The 15,493-nt window shown below is 42.9% G+C and overlaps 4 protein-coding genes across 5 annotated transcripts in view; 2 read left to right on the top strand and 2 right to left on the bottom strand.

Annotated features, from left to right (window-relative positions):
* crygn2 (crystallin, gamma N2) overlaps positions 1-106 on the top strand; it is a gene marked incomplete at both ends in the record, with an annotated part of 2,300 nt that extends 2,194 nt beyond the window's left edge. The window contains one exon of the mRNA XM_084474966.1: positions 1-106. This exon is cut by the window's left edge and continues 30 nt beyond it. Within this exon, the coding sequence (XP_084331092.1) occupies positions 1-106 (106 nt within the window).
* A 388-nt stretch (positions 107-494) lies between these two features.
* On the bottom strand, positions 495-10,116 carry nub1 (negative regulator of ubiquitin-like proteins 1). Its single transcript, XM_084475086.1, is given in 15 exon segments — positions 495-2,066; positions 2,206-2,425; positions 3,153-3,180; positions 3,182-3,225; positions 3,970-4,116; positions 6,174-6,326; positions 6,420-6,527; positions 6,637-6,823; positions 7,336-7,442; positions 7,722-7,810; positions 7,906-8,070; positions 8,304-8,368; positions 9,116-9,180; positions 9,290-9,457; positions 9,635-10,116. Coding segments are annotated over 15 exon segments (1,806 nt in total). The 5' UTR covers positions 9,752-10,116; the 3' UTR covers positions 495-1,923.
* Positions 10,117-12,193: 2,077 nt separating this feature from the next.
* LOC311355727 (uncharacterized protein) lies at positions 12,194-14,049 on the bottom strand (the record flags this gene model as incomplete). The annotated part of the gene is made up of 3 exons (XM_084475542.1): positions 12,194-12,755; positions 12,916-13,174; positions 13,824-14,049. 3 exons carry the CDS (start codon positions 14,047-14,049, stop codon positions 12,194-12,196), a joined length of 1,047 nt encoding a protein of 348 aa, XP_084331668.1.
* A 1,104-nt stretch (positions 14,050-15,153) lies between these two features.
* xylb (xylulokinase homolog (H. influenzae)) overlaps positions 15,154-15,493 on the top strand; it is a 50,792-nt gene continuing 50,452 nt past the window's right edge. For both annotated transcript variants that reach the window (XM_084475391.1, XM_084475390.1), the window contains exon 1: positions 15,154-15,290. In XM_084475391.1, coding sequence (XP_084331517.1) covers positions 15,237-15,290 — 54 coding nt within the window. In that variant the 5' untranslated portion in view covers positions 15,154-15,236. The remainder of the gene's footprint in view (positions 15,291-15,493) is intronic.

Here is a 15,493-nt window from a genome sequence, read left to right as displayed (position 1 = left end):
AGGCCGTATGTACATCGTGGAGAGGGGAGACTACTGCAGCCACAACGAGTGGCAGGCCCAGAACCCCAACATCCAGTCCCTGCGTAGGGTGGTCAACTACTTCTAAAGGCCTCCCCTCACCTCCTACCTTCCAGCCCCTTCCTGAACTTGAACTGAGGAACTACTTGACGTCGATGAAGCCCCTCTTCATGTTGTAAAATTCATGAAAGTTAATAAAGAAAAAATACACATCAATCAGGGAAAGACCTGTTTTCTTTTTCTGATCGAACATGACCTTTCTCTGCGTGAGTGTTTGACCTCAAGGTAGTAGATTCAAAGCTTTAGGTTTTGATATTTGAGGTTCTACATAACGTACTGTGGTAACTAGAAGTGTAAACTCAAGGTTGGAATAAGGAATATACTAATGAAATACCTAAGACTAAACAAGGCATTTATCTAAAAGTGAGTTATTCCGTGTGTTGATCCCCCATTCAGAAACACTCGACAACAGCCCCTGAAAATAGTCAAATCTATATTTACTGAATTATACATAAAAACAAATGGTTTCAATGAAACAGAAAATAATGTTGCATCGGAACGAACCTTCAACACGTTAGCCTGCCTCCTCCAAATCAAATCAATGCAATTAAACTCACTGCAGCCAGAAAACATGTGGACGTTGAAAAAGCAACACAAATATCTCCCCTAAACTAGATAAAGGGTCAAATTTGACATGAAATGAACACTGGCCACCATGATTTGCCCGGCAATATGGCAAATGTTAACATGTTTTAATAACCACATGAATGATTCAAAACAACAATAATAAAAATAACGAAAACCAAAAGATATTTTCCTTGGTCAATCAAAAGTGTGTTAGTCATTAATTTCAATTCAGGAAAATAAATCATGCATATTGCATGATTTAGTTTGGTTATGTTATATAAAACTATATGTGGAGGGCAACATACTTACTAACTTTTTTAAATAAATGGCATTGGAGATGTTTTACAAAGCATTATCAGAAACTTAAGTCCTTTAGAAAAAGTCATTATGAAGGCTAAATTGAGATCCATTTCAACTGAAACAACGGTGACCCAATAATCCCTCTGACCTTGGTGGTCGATAACCGATCAAGCTTCCCCACGATTTAAATATGTAGTGCAGAACCTTCAACTCAATATCAAACCACTGGGCAAAAAAACACTAACACCATCTAGGATCGGACTTGCTTTATCATCAAATATTATCAATTTCAATAGTTCCAAAGTAAAAGTCATAATTTCAAAGCAAAAGTCAGGCTGAGGACAGTTGGAGTTTAAACAATGAAGTTCCCCAAAATAAAAAAATAAATACAAATAAATCTAAACAAGAGATTTAAATTTTAATACAGCCATGCAAATTTTACAAATATCAGAACTAATAAAAGATCTTCCTAGATCACTTTAGTTAAATGTAATTTAACTAAATTTATCTGGGTTCTTTTCAAATAACTTGAAAACAAGAAATAAATCAAAGGAAAAGCCAAAAATTCTGTGGATTACAGAACAACATATTATCACCAGATTATGTATAGGGGAATGAGACCAGGGAAACCACTAAATCCATGGTTGGCTGTCTCACCTGTACTGTTATTGCTTCTGATGACATACCCTGTGTGTGTGTGCGTATACGTGTTGGGCAAATGCGAGGCACAATTGAATATTACAAAGCATGTACAGAAGTTCATGTCAACATTGTATGACATTATTGTGTGTGAGACTGTTTGCAAATTTGAGAGGGAGTGTGTGCGTGTGTGTGTGTGTGCTTGTGTGTCCGTGTCTATATCAAAGAGAGAGAGAGAGTGTGTCTGTTTGTTAAACGATGTATGCATGTGTGTGTTTATGTCAGACAGTGGATGAATCTTAGTGTGTGTGTTAGACGGCGTGTGTTAGACGGCGTGTGTTAGACGGCGTGTGTGGCGCCCCGGCTGAGGTAGCTCTTCATGGTAGCGATCAGCTCACTCTCCTCCTCCAGGGTGAGGTCCAGGTAGTCCTCCTCGTGACGAGAGATGTCCTCCAGCACCTCGTTAACCAGCTCCCGGTCCTCTGCGCACACGCACACACACACACACACACACACATTGTGCAGCTACTAAGTAGATGGCTGTATCTGTATGGACTAGAATACACATGCAACTTTCCACATCTATATTCTATGTGTTATGCGTGTTGGTGGAAGTCTGACCTTTGGCCTTTGAGGAGGTCCCGGGCTGGTTCCGGGAGGTGCTGGGGTCCTCCGAGCCACTTTGCTCCTCTGAGGAGGACGAGGGTGGGGAGGCTGACAGCAGGTCGGGGGACAGGAAGCCCTGGTTGTCTAGCAACAGCTGAGTGGCTAATTGGAGGTCCCCGTCTGTCAATCTCAGAGCAGTCTCAGACACCTGCCTCTCAAAGCCCAGATACAACAGCTAGAGGGAGGAACAGAGAAAAGGTCACCATCTATCACCAAATGAGGTACCACCATGGTGGTGGAGCTTAGGGCCCGCTGATAAAGACACTGCATTTACATTATCACAACGTTACAAACTGGGTGTTGGTGGTGACACTGTTGGGATCTATGGGAACAATTTGCGCCAGGTATTATCGCCAAAGAGAACGAAACGGAAATCTTTAAGTTAGTAATAATATTATTTGATATTATTATTTTGATCGCAATGTTTCTATACAAGGGTTTACGGTCGGTCTAGTTTTACAAATCTGACTATAGCTCATCTAAAATACAAACTCTAATCTAGGTGAGCAGGGCATTTCTTTGGCTTCATATTTGTTCAGACCGATCATGTCTCTAGGTGGGGATCTGTGAGCGCATGGTTGGTTAACAGGGAACACAAACTCAGACACAAACATTAAAGTGTCTGGTTTCAAATCAAAGCTGTGTAGGCCAGCCACTGTAGGAATACACCTTCAAAAAGCCTCCTACACTGGAGAGGTTTTCTTCTGTTGAATATCTCTGCAATGAAACAGGAAACAAGGCGTGACTCCTTTCAGTTGGAGCACAAACAAGCCGTTTCACTTATTGAGGGGCGTTCCGGTGGGCGCCAGTACTCCTCCTGGCTCGGACTTAGATTGTTCTAGCTTAGCTGATGTATGTATACACATGTCTTCTAACAGTCTAAAGCAAAGGGAACCACCTACCTGTTGGACCAGCTCTTCACTGACGGCTTTCAGAGTTGTTGGTCTCCAAAGCGGTTTGGGCGTCGACAAGGATCTACCCGGCAATGCAAAGCGAGAGGAAGGATGGGTTAGTTAAGAGATGTTTGGAGATTCAGAAGTTGTATGGTCATACCTCAAAACTCATGCAGACAAATTAACTATAGGCAGACTATCCTTACAAACACATCACAAACAATGGACCAGGATTCTGAATTTTAACAGAGGAGAGGGACAAAACAGGCAAAAGCATTCTGTCAATATAACACAATCGTATTGAACTGAAACCTACGAGTGAGTGAGTGAGATTGAGTGAGCTTGAGTGAGTGTTTGGGCTGCACCATTAGGAAACAATTATAATCGTGATATTTTTTCCAGACACTGCCATAGTCACCCTAGCCAAGGAACCAGACAAATCTCGCAAGCTCATGTAGATAGATCTGGCCAGAAAAATAAATTCTGCTGGGTACGAAATAGACCGAACAATCACAACCATTTATCTAATATGAGGTGGGATAAATCTGATGATTCCACTATAAAGACAGTATTAAACTGTCCCTGTCCCATCGCATCCAGAGGCATTTTGGTCTGCGCCCGTTGGGGACGGCATTTTGAAAATGAACAGCGGGTAGAGCGCGTACCATTAAGGCTCAGTCCTTACTGCAGCCCCCCTCTCTCCCATACCTTCCTGTCTATCTCACTCTATTATAATATTAAATATACAAATGAAGGACTTATTGCCGTTTGAAACACGTCTGGCCATGCCCAGCACTAGTCATCCACCCCCTCATCAGGTACTCACAGCATAGGCTCTGTTCACGTCCCCCTGGGCCTGGTGCAGGGCCCTGGAGGCGTCCGTCCTGGAGTAGCCCAGCTCTGTGAGGACGGCCACTCCCTCCTGCCTGCTGCTCCTCTTGGCCTCCTCCCGCTCCTTCAGCGCCTCCCGCTCCTGATGGGGTTCACCAGGGTCAGCATCAACAAACTTACTGATGGACAATTCATTAAACGTGCATTGAGTCAATGCAGTAATAAGCATTAAAGGTGATGTATTATACCATCAGGTGTGAGTGTGATTAGCCGCTACAAGCCGTTTTGAAAAGCTGTGTCTAGTGACATCATGAGTGGGCGTGTCCACCTAGATGTATGATACGATTAATCATACATCTAGGTGGACATCTACCATTAATGATCCGATACATGAGCAATGTTTGCTACGGTCCATGTGTCTCGTTTACTAAATATGTTCAGTTCAGTATGTTTAGTATTGGTGTTCATGTTAATTAAGGTATTCATATATATATATATATATATATATATATATATTAATAGGGTTACCCAATCCCTATCCCTTATGCAAATGCTATATACTAATGCTCATTGGTGCATAAATAATGTTAATTAATGGTTAATTAATGTGCCCTTATTGTAAAGTGCTACCGCATGAACACTTGTCAAACTAGGGAAGGGAGCTAACTGGTTTCACCATCCATTCATGGTGAAAATCACACTAGAAATGACACCGAAGTCAACTTAAATAACCATGAACACCGTATACGTCATTTCATGCTTTGGATAATCTTTATTTTTTTTAGAAGGTATACTCAAGTAGTTCATAAAATAATCTCAGGCATTGTAGCGTTGTCTTTCCAATTTTCTTCACAACCCTTGGTAAGCCTAAAGAAGCAATGAGCCGACTCCAAAAATGTTAGTTAGTTAAACATTTTTACTTGTAAAAAGGGAACAATACAAATTAAGGCATGAAATCCAAATACGGGTAAAAAAATGTCTTGCTCAGTAGGCCTCTATTGCATGATGTCACTACTTTAGACGTCATGACTGACGGAAACCTTATTGGTCCATGCTAATATGCAATCTTAATAATAATCATATATAATACAAAACAATAACTAAAAATATGCAAACTAGACATTGACTAAATATGGCTCTTACAGGCAACTTGTCCACAACAAGGTGGAGCCTGAGTGCGTGTTGACCTGTCTGCGTGCTGTAATGGGAAAATGATATTTTCACATTCTGTTTCTGTAACTGCCATTTGTTGATTATGCCTTTTTGCTGACACCCTTGGGGTGGTCAAGGGTCAAAGGGTCTAACTGAGAAGTCACCGCTATGAGACCCCACATTATAATTGTCAATTATCAAATCAAATAATGTTTACTTAAAGGACAGAGTTTCCTGTATTCTCATCAAGGAGAAAAATGCATGAGGGGTATTCTCCTTCTTCGTGACTGGTATACCCCAGGCCCAAAGGTTAATGTTAGATAACGCTAGGAACAAGTAGCGTGGCTAGACAGTGCAAGGAATAGGAGACGGAGAAACAACATGATGGATTTTTCCATCACACATCATGTGTGGAGCAGAGCTATTGTCAGCCTTTCTGAGACCTGTGCCACTGTATAAGAAGTCCTCCCTTTTGTCAATGCGTCAGACTTCAGCTTGCGCAGCTCTTGGAGCGACACAGGTTGATTTCCCATGCAAGGGACTTCAGCTTGCGGACCTCTCTGGAGGGACGCAGGATGATTTCCCATCCATTGGATTATTGTTCGTTGTATGTTTTATTGTTTGTTGTATGTTGTTGTACCGTTATTACCCAAATAAATGACCAGAATTGTTAGAAGTTCGGATGACTCTTTATTCTACCCAGTTTGGTCAGTGTAGACAATTGTGATTGAGATGGTTCTGGAATTTCCACCACAGTGCGTGTTCACCTGTCTGTGTGCGTGTTCACCTGTCTGTGTGCGTGTTCACCTGTCTGTGTGCGTGTTTACCTGTCTGTGAGCGTGTTTACCTGTCTGTGAGCGTGTTCACCTGTCTGTGAGCGTGTTTACCTGTCTGTGAGCGTGTTTACCTGTCTGTGAGCGTGTTTACCTGTCTGTGAGCGTGTTCACCTGTCTGTGAGCGTGTTTACCTGTCTGTGAGCGTGTTTACCTGTCTGTGAGCGTGTTTACCTGTCTGTGAGCGTGTTCACCTGTCTGTGTGCGAGTTTACCTGTCTGCGGTTGGTGATGTGCATGGCGGCCTCCTGTAGGTCACCCTGACAGGCGCGGAGGCCGAGGCGAGCCTCTCTCTCGCTGAACCCCAGGCTCATCAGCTGGGTCATCTTATCAAGGTCTGGACACAGACGGCAGTACAACGCCTCCACCTAGTGGACACACAATGCATCTCCAACCTCAAACCAATAACAATGGTTACGTGAGTGCCACTTTAGTAGTAAACCATAGGTCTTCTTCCGTACCTTCTGCAGCTGTAGTGTGGCCTGGCTGTCGTTTCCTTCTACGTAGGAGAGCAGACTCTGCAGCAGGTACAGTCTGAGGAACAACACCTCCTCCCTGCCACGGCTCCCCTAAGTACCACAAACACACGCACACAGAGTGGGTGACAGCACTGTGTGTAGGAGTAGGTGTTTATCTATGTATCCAAGTGTCTCAAGGCAAGTGCGTGTGTCAGAGTACCTTAATCATGAGCAGTCTCTGCTGCTGTTCTCCGTAGCAGTGCAGGAAGCAGTCCTCCGCCTTCTGCAGCCTCATCTTGCCGTCGTCCAGGCAGGAGAGCGCCTCCAGCGCCTGGTAGCACCACACGATGTCCAGCTGGAGCACCGCGTAGTTATCCACACTGGTCAGCAGAGCGGAGCCACAGCGCCTGGAGGACACACCCACATGTCAACACACCCACATGGGAACACACCCATGCCACTATCAACGGACACACTGGTAGACAAAAGACTAGGGTCCAATACCCGTCTTACTCTCTGTAAGACACACACACACACACACACACACACACACACACACACACACACACACACACACACACACACACACACACACACACACACACACACACACACACACACACACACACACACACACACTCACTCCCTCGAAAGTCTCACACACACACACACTCCCTCGAAAGTCTTTCACCCACCTCACCACAGATTTTGCAGTCAACAGATCATATTCCTCTGAAAAAAGACTGATTGAAAACTGACACCTACTTCACTTTTAAATAAATTATCCTCTAGCAATTCAAGGTATGTTATTATTCTGGCTTTTAGGTCTTAAGTGGGCCCCAGAGGCTAAAGGTCAAGCACTACTTAGCCCTGTCTTCCAACAGTATGAGGAAGGTGGGACCAGAGAATGTCTTCCTACCCAAACTGTTGGTCCGCCTGCAGCAGGTGACACAGGGCGATGTCGTGCTGCTTCCTCTTCAACAGAGACCGACCTTTCTCATGGAAACCCATGGCCAGGATCAGAGCCTGGTGAGGAGACCACACATTCATAATAACACACACAATGTTGACATGCACTTCTGTACATGCTTTGTAATATTCAATCGTGCCTCGCATTTGTCCAACACGTACACACACACAGGGTATGTCATCAGAAGCAATAACTTCACAGCTGAGACAGCAACCATGGCGCTCACACACACACACACACACACACACACACACACACACACACACACACACACACACACACACACACACACACACACACACACACACACACACACACACACACACACACACAACCTTCTTTTCCTCGTGAGGAATTTGAAGCGGGTTTCCCTTCTGGTCGGCTATCTCCAGGAAGGGTGTGGTCTCTGGGTCTTCACTGCCGTCTGGCGCCAAACCAAAAGAAGAACATCAAATATCACATTCAATACAAAAGACAAAGAAGACCCATTAGACCTTTACAACATAGAAACACACACACCTCGCTCTGAGAGGATCTGGAAGCCTTTCTGCGTTCTGTCAATGCTCTCCTTCTGGTTCTTCTTCTGCTCCTCCTCCGTGATCTGTCTCCTGCGGTCCTCCTCATTGACCCTCAGCACCATGATCTTGCTGTTGTTCCTCACGCCCTGCTCGTCCAGCCGCTGGTCTGGGGGGTACACACCATTCATCACGTACAGCCATGTTTTCAATCTGAAAAATGTTTTGCAATTCAAAACGTTTGGTCAATTCTAAATGACCGTATTTTATTTTCACCCATTCATGCTTGCCTGTAAAGACGTGAGGCTAGCCCCCCGCTCTCAGAGAGAAAGTATAATCCCTGTTAGCCAGTAGCCTGTTCTCTATGCTAAACCTCCTAGCCCACTAACAGCTGACACTCACCAGCAGAAAGAGTTTTGCCGTTCAGAATCAACTTAATGTACTTGAAGCCGTACTCCTCTCCAATTCTGTAGCGGGAAAAATCATCAGTTGACCAAGAACACATAACACATGACATGAAACACAACCCTCACTGCCACTTCCGCCAAGAAAATGTCGGAACATCAGCAACACTCTAGTTTAATATCACTCTCAATGAAAAATGCTAATTAATCCTGAATATTAATGATTTATTTTTTGGGGGAACAAGATTTTATTAGATTATCAATCTCTGAATAATGATTGAACGTGTTAATTGTTGGACCATTTGTGCTGTGTTCCAATATCCATACTATCCGTACTCACTATACTTAGTTTGAGTACGTAGGGCGTTCCAATTCAGATCGGGGCGAAAAGAAGTGTACTGAAAGGACCCGGATGGTGAACTCAAAACGGTCAAACTGCGAAGTGTGGATCGATGCACACTTTTCGTACTCAACCGCAGCCAGCTTAGCTACGTAGCGGAAGAGGCGGCGCCAGACTGAGCCAACGTCGGCGCATTTTCCACATAGCTTCATAGCTTTTATAGCTTTTTATAGCTACTATGCGTAAAGAGTTCACCGTTCAAAGCGGGATGTTTATTGCGTATTCTAGTTTATTGAGTATTCTATTTGGAACGACACTGACATCTGAAAATCAGCGCACATAGTGAGTGTGGTTAGTGTACTACGTTTAAGTGTACTCATGGAAGTATGGATATTGGAACACAGCCTTGGTGTCCTACTGTTAAGTGTGGTTGAAATGTATTGTGGGTAGAGCGAGATGAGGCAAGTGACCTGTTCATGATCTCCTGGACTGGAAAATCAAGCTTGGTCTCCAGGTAGTTCTTTTTCTTGGTTTCCTTTAAACAAAAAACAGTTTGTCACACACACACACACACACACACACACACACACACACACACACACACACACACACACACACACACACACACACACACACACACACACCTTTTTCCCATCCCTGGGCAGCAGCAGTTCCAATGTGGCCACACAAGTCTCTTTGAAGGCCTTGTTGCCCTGACCTCTCTTCACCGTCTGGGCTCTGATGGCCTCCAACACAGAGCCCACCTCAGGCACAGAGAAGCCCACCATAGGGGCATAGCCCTCTGCCAGGTCCTACAAGCCACAGAACAGATCGAAAGAGTAGTAAACAAGCCAACACACGTTGCTGAGATGACATAATCATGGTCATAGTTACTGTAATGCACTCGAACCAGACTTGCGCTCTTGGTGCTAGAAGGCCTACTTCTGGGGGGCGACTAGATATTTAATTGTCCTGTATGTTTCACTGACCTGCATCTGTGGTTGTCCGGGCTCGTTGTTGTCATTGGTGTACGGTGGGTTCCACAGCTGGATCTTCTCCTGTTTCAGGAGATGTTTTAACTTGGCCTCAAGGTTTTCTTCCGCCATGGCTTCTATCAAACAATACTGAAGGGAGCAAACCGAAAGTATCAAGCTCTCCTCCCCCGAGCACGTTCAGAAACGGGAAATGATGACATGTTGCTCCACGTCATCACATATCATTATGATTAAAACATTAATCATGGTTAAACGGAGAACATTCCGTGGACAGACAACATTGGAGCCAATGGGCTAGCTGTTGGAATATCGCAGTTCATCTGCATCGCTAGGTCCAGGGACATGACATGGCTAGTTCCTGGTAAATGAAAACACACGGTTGTCATGAAATACCTTTAGTAAATATATAAGCGGAGACACCTGTATTAAAACTATGTTATATCTCTTTCAGTTCAGGGAGCTACATGAGGCTGTCAGGTCGATGTTGTGTTTGTTTTTGTTTTTGTCTTCTTTTGACACGTGACGAAGGCACGTCACACAAGCCCCGCCCCCGATGGCCGCCACAAGCCCCGCCCCCGACAGCCGACACACGGACGTTCATAGCTGCGCTCATGTTATGTTATATTTCATTTATAGGCCTACATTATTTAATCTATATCAGACACATATATATGCACATATAATATTCGCTTATATGTATGTATGTATTGTAAGCATAATATAATATTGCGTGAACGTGGTGGGCTCAAATAATGCAAATAATTAAAGGGCAAATGACTGAACTAATTTAGTTTCCCACATTATATTTTTTACGTAAGATTTATTCTACACACATTTAGCCTACTAATATTTAAAGGAATAAAACTTCAGACGATCAAATAACATTTTTATATTATCAAAAATGCACAATGATTGGGAGGAACATCTTTAAGAAACAGCATTTTTTTATAAGCAGGTACATTTTTTCCATTAGAATTTTCCAATTAGAATTTAATGTTAGAAGCTCAGCTTCGGGATATAAAACAGAGTACAATACAACAGTGCCCAATAACAAAATTTTATTGGGCCTCTTATTACAATTTCTTAAAAGGTAATTTAAGTAATTTATTACCTCAAATAAACGTCTTCATTCATAAATAAGTCCTCATTGGTGTAAAATGATCTCTGCCAACAATCTCACTTTAATCTCCTGAGCGAAGAATCACTTCTCTGTATTTACATAGGACGGGCGAGCTCTACGGAGGCTTCAATGTCCTTCCGCTCTATAAAAAACAATTAACTACCAAGAGGGACAAAAAGCACTATCCTATCAAGATGTTCTCTTGTAGCTGCCGGGCGTCTTTGTCGTCGTGGTTGTGACTCTCGTTCTCCTCCTCTTCCTCGTCGTCCTCCTCGCCTAGCTCCCACTGATCCACAAATCTCTGTCCTCTCCCTCTTCCTCTCCCTACCGGCGTTGAATCGCCTGATGATGATCTCTGACAATGCACGGACATCGAAAAATAAACGGATAAAGAATGTTTCATTAGCACATAGTTCATGCGTTGTAGTAGAGCAATAAACTCTAGCCTACTAAAAAATGTATGTATGTATTCGTCATGTGTCAAGTGTCGCTATACTGCGACAGTAATGTTACCAATAAAAAACGATATAAACATGCGAACATAATTCACTATCTTGCTCGAGGAGTAATTACTCATACATGCTCACACTAATGAATCAATGCAGTTTGAAGTTTGTTTGAAATAACGTACCTCATCACCCGAAACAAAACTTGATGAAGTGGTGTTTGAAGACATGTTGTCATAGCGTCTTGAATCTTGAGACATACCGCCTGCCGTAGTTCCAACAGGTTGCAACGCACATTTGAAAACGTGAGGCGCTAGAGAGCATATTCGTTTGAATGCGAAATAAAATTTAACCACTAGATGGGAGAAAAAATTACAGTGTACCTAATGCAACAGGAAACAATCTGTGTGACTTTTTAATTAACATTCAATAGTTTCAATATTTCATTTATAGAAACCAAAATAAAAAAGTACATTTTGTACATTCTTATTTAGTCATTAATATATTTTCATGACTTATCATAAGAGATAAATAGTATGATAAGCGTTGTTCATTTCTCATGTTGGATGACAATTCAATCATAACAGCAACACAGTAGTAGCACAGAAAAGTGCCAAACGCATCAAATGAAGCGTTTCTGAACATATCTTTTGAGCCAACTACTTTTAGCAGTGTTGTTGACCATCAAAAAAGATTAGTTAAAAGTTACAGCAACCCAATCCACACAACATCTCTGTTGGCCATCACTGTCTACCTTTCAGTAAAGCATTTCAGGGATGCTACATTATGTAGAGATTCAGAGAGTACAAATGAAAGGGGAATTCATAGAGCATGGGTTAATTCAACACATCCATTCCTACACTTTAATAGTCAAAGAGAAAGAAATGGGAGCGTGGTTCTCAGATGTGCAGGGCATTTTATTGTGAGAGGGTCTTATCGTCATGCTATCGTTTGGTTGGGATAACAGTCCAATGCTCAGGCTCTTGGTTAGAAGCTGGAATACATGCCCAGTTTCTTGGCTGCCTTAGACTTTTTTATTGACTTCCTGTTGGGGAAAGGGTAGTAGGTGGTAGGCTGGTGTTGATCAGGAACGAGGGAAGGCCGGTGCTGTTGCACCCCAAACCTCTGGTTTCGGTTGGGGGTTGGAACAGGCGCAGCAAGCTTCCCGAACGCGGGATACGCTAGGCCGTAGCCACCATGGCTACCGTCCAGTGGCTTGTCATAATCCTCGGTTTCATTTGGATCAGCGACTGAACTGCAGGCTGAGGGCGTAAGTGAGTAACCAGGAGGGGTGTAGCTCTCTTCCAAACTTGTGAAAGAGCCTTCGAAGCCCTCCGAGGTGCTGGTGAGGGGCTCACCTCCGCCCTCTTCTCTGGGAGGAATCTTGAGGAAAGCGTCCAGCTGATGGGCTCTGTGGCCGTAGCCAGACAGCGGATCCTTATAGGAGATGTTGGGGCAGCTGCCATTTAAACCTGCTGCAGAGTCAACATATCTTTCAACTTTGTTCTTGGGCTTAAAGCTCCCGGCCTCGGAGAGAGAGGAGTGCCTCCTGGAGAGAAAGAGACAACAGCCTAGTCAGAAAACCAGTTGGTCAGCCTTTTTGTTTATTTTGTTAATTTCTTGATTTTTACGTATGTATAGTTTCAGAATATAACCAAATTATGCCGTCTTTGCTGCAATTACAACAAATAACAACAGCAACAACTAGCCTGTGTGATGGAGGCCAATGGGAACCAACAACGGTGCTTGTCGGGGGTTCGGGGGGTGTGAGTGTGACCGCAACAACAGGAGGGGTGCTGGTGCACCGGTGGAGATCCAAGTGGGCGTGCCAGGGGTCAGGGGTCGTTGGAGTTGGGTCAACAGACAGCAGGGTCAAGTCTGGTGGCCCCCTGTTGGTTACCCACAGCGAAGAGGACAAACCCTGCGTGACGGGGATAATGCACACGGCCTCAGTGAGGTCCTCAGAAACTGTAGGCAAGATGAAGATGGATATAAAGATAGACAGACAGACAGACAGACAGGAAGACATCAACATGGAGAAGAGAGATTAAGTGAGAGACAAACATAGACAGCAAACATCCAGAGTAGGTCAGGTATAGAGTGAAGTTTAGGTAGAAAATGACTGGAAGTTATAACATCAGTTTAGGCCAAAACATTCATCAGAACAACATATTCACAAAGAACAATCCCATTTGGAGGAGGGTAACTGTTTGGTAGGCTCATCAGAACAATCCAGGTGACCAAGTCACAAACATTTCCACGCAAATGATGGTAAAGCGCCTAAAAGTGACGTGTCCGGGGATCTTTTTTATGGCAAGACGAGTGTGCACTGTGCCACAATTCACCGTCAATTAACGGCGTTCATACTTTTTAACTTTTATATTGGCGTTAGAACAATTTTTGGAAGGAAATTGTCCGGCAAATAAAAATTGCATCTGTAGACTTTCGTTTCGCATATCCCTTGATCGTTTTCTCCTTGAATGGTGGTTCAGTAGGAATAACAAGGAAGAAATGTACATACCCCAAATGTAGTCGCAGAGCATAAAGACATACTGAACTTATCTTAAACTTATAAACGACTGGCAGCAGCACGCAGGTGCCAGCGTGGACAGCTCACCTCTTCTGAACACCACCACCCGGTTCTGCCTCATCTGGTTTTCTTTGGTCCATCTGTACTGCTCTCTGAGTAACGCTATGTCCATCTCGGTCCGGCTTGGTTCGTATTCCTCTGCAGTGGACGGGACGAGCTGCGTCCCTTCGCCTCCTCTATGCGCTGCTGCGCCGAAGGGGTGTGGTAGTGTTCTCAGGGGGCAAGGGCAGTGCAGACAGCAGCATGAGGACATCCTGACGAGCCACCCTTATTTCTTGCAGAATTAAAAAAGTTAAATCTGGCAACACGTAAAATCAATTTGCAATGTTCATCATTCATGATTTTAAATTAAATTCTTAAAAAATAACTAAATATAAATACATTTAGATTTAAAAAAAACAGGGGGCAAAATTATCTAATAAAAAGACATCCTAAAGGGGCCGAGATTTTAAATTGCACGAGATTTTTCTTTCTTGGTTGCTGAACAGAGCAATATGACCTACGAGAGATCAGTTCTCAGGCTTCCCCACACCACGCTGGTCGCTCCTTGAGTCATGCACACAAGGGGTGTACTGTAGCCTACTTTACTGTTTGAGATTTGATAACTGTGTCAACAGTGGAGCACAATGATTCCGGAGGCTTTTTGTTTGACATGGCTCAAAACCAAGCACCGACCACAAGGAAATGCAATTTACTTATCAATAGAATATTTACACAACACAACATTATATAATATAAAAAACAAGAACATTTCATTCACCTCGTCTACAGGTCAAAAGAGGCCTATGTGTTTAAGGCAGCCTATCTTAAACAGAAAGCCATCTGTAGTTTGGCCATTTCAAATATATATGCAGAAAAAAAAATGAGGCCCATACTTCCTGCAATTGTTCAGACTTTCCTGCTGAAGTCTACTGAAATCTCAAAGTTATTTAGATGCATCTCATAACTTATTATTACTTATTACCACTGTCTTAGTTTCTCGTTATTACTTACTTTATTTTATTTAATTATTATGTATTATTGTGATCTATGCAGCTACTTATTTATTTATTTTTAACTTTTTTTTTATTTTTACTTGTCTTTATTTTACTTTTGTATACTTTAGATTAAAAAAAACCCCGAAAAAGGATATATATATATATATATATATATGCAGCTACTTATTTATATATATATATATATATATATATATATATATATATATATATATAGTGATACCAAGTGATACCATATATATATATATATATATATATATATATATATATATATATATATATATACTTTTTCGTTTCACTCCAAGTGTTCTTTTGTTGTAGCTGTGCTCACAGAGTGGGACAGACAGGCAGAGAGACGCTGTCTCTTTAAACATTTAACCCTTTACTCGACAGCTCAGGACCCTGCTAGTTGTCCAGCGTGTCTCTCACCAACACACATCCTGCTATGGCTGCACCAGAGGACTCGCTCTACCTGGGCTTTGACTTCAGCACGCAGCAGGTAGGCCTACATTTTTGGATCTATGCCTACATTTTTGGATCTATTTTCGTGCACGTCTACGACTACGTGACGTATCGTACGTAAGTGTATGTTGCACATGCGCAGAAACGAAAGAAAGCCGTCGCTGTTGTTGACATGAGCTTTTGTTTAATAAAAGTATACTTGATGTTTGTTTTTAATTAAGCGATTTTCTTTATTGGCGG

Source organism: Micromesistius poutassou, assembly GCF_964030765.1.
Source record: "Micromesistius poutassou genome assembly, chromosome: 11".
Taxonomy (NCBI): domain Eukaryota; kingdom Metazoa; phylum Chordata; class Actinopteri; order Gadiformes; family Gadidae; genus Micromesistius; species Micromesistius poutassou.
The sequence above is the reverse complement of the archived record's forward strand: the minus strand, read 5'-3'. Positions and strand labels throughout refer to the sequence as shown.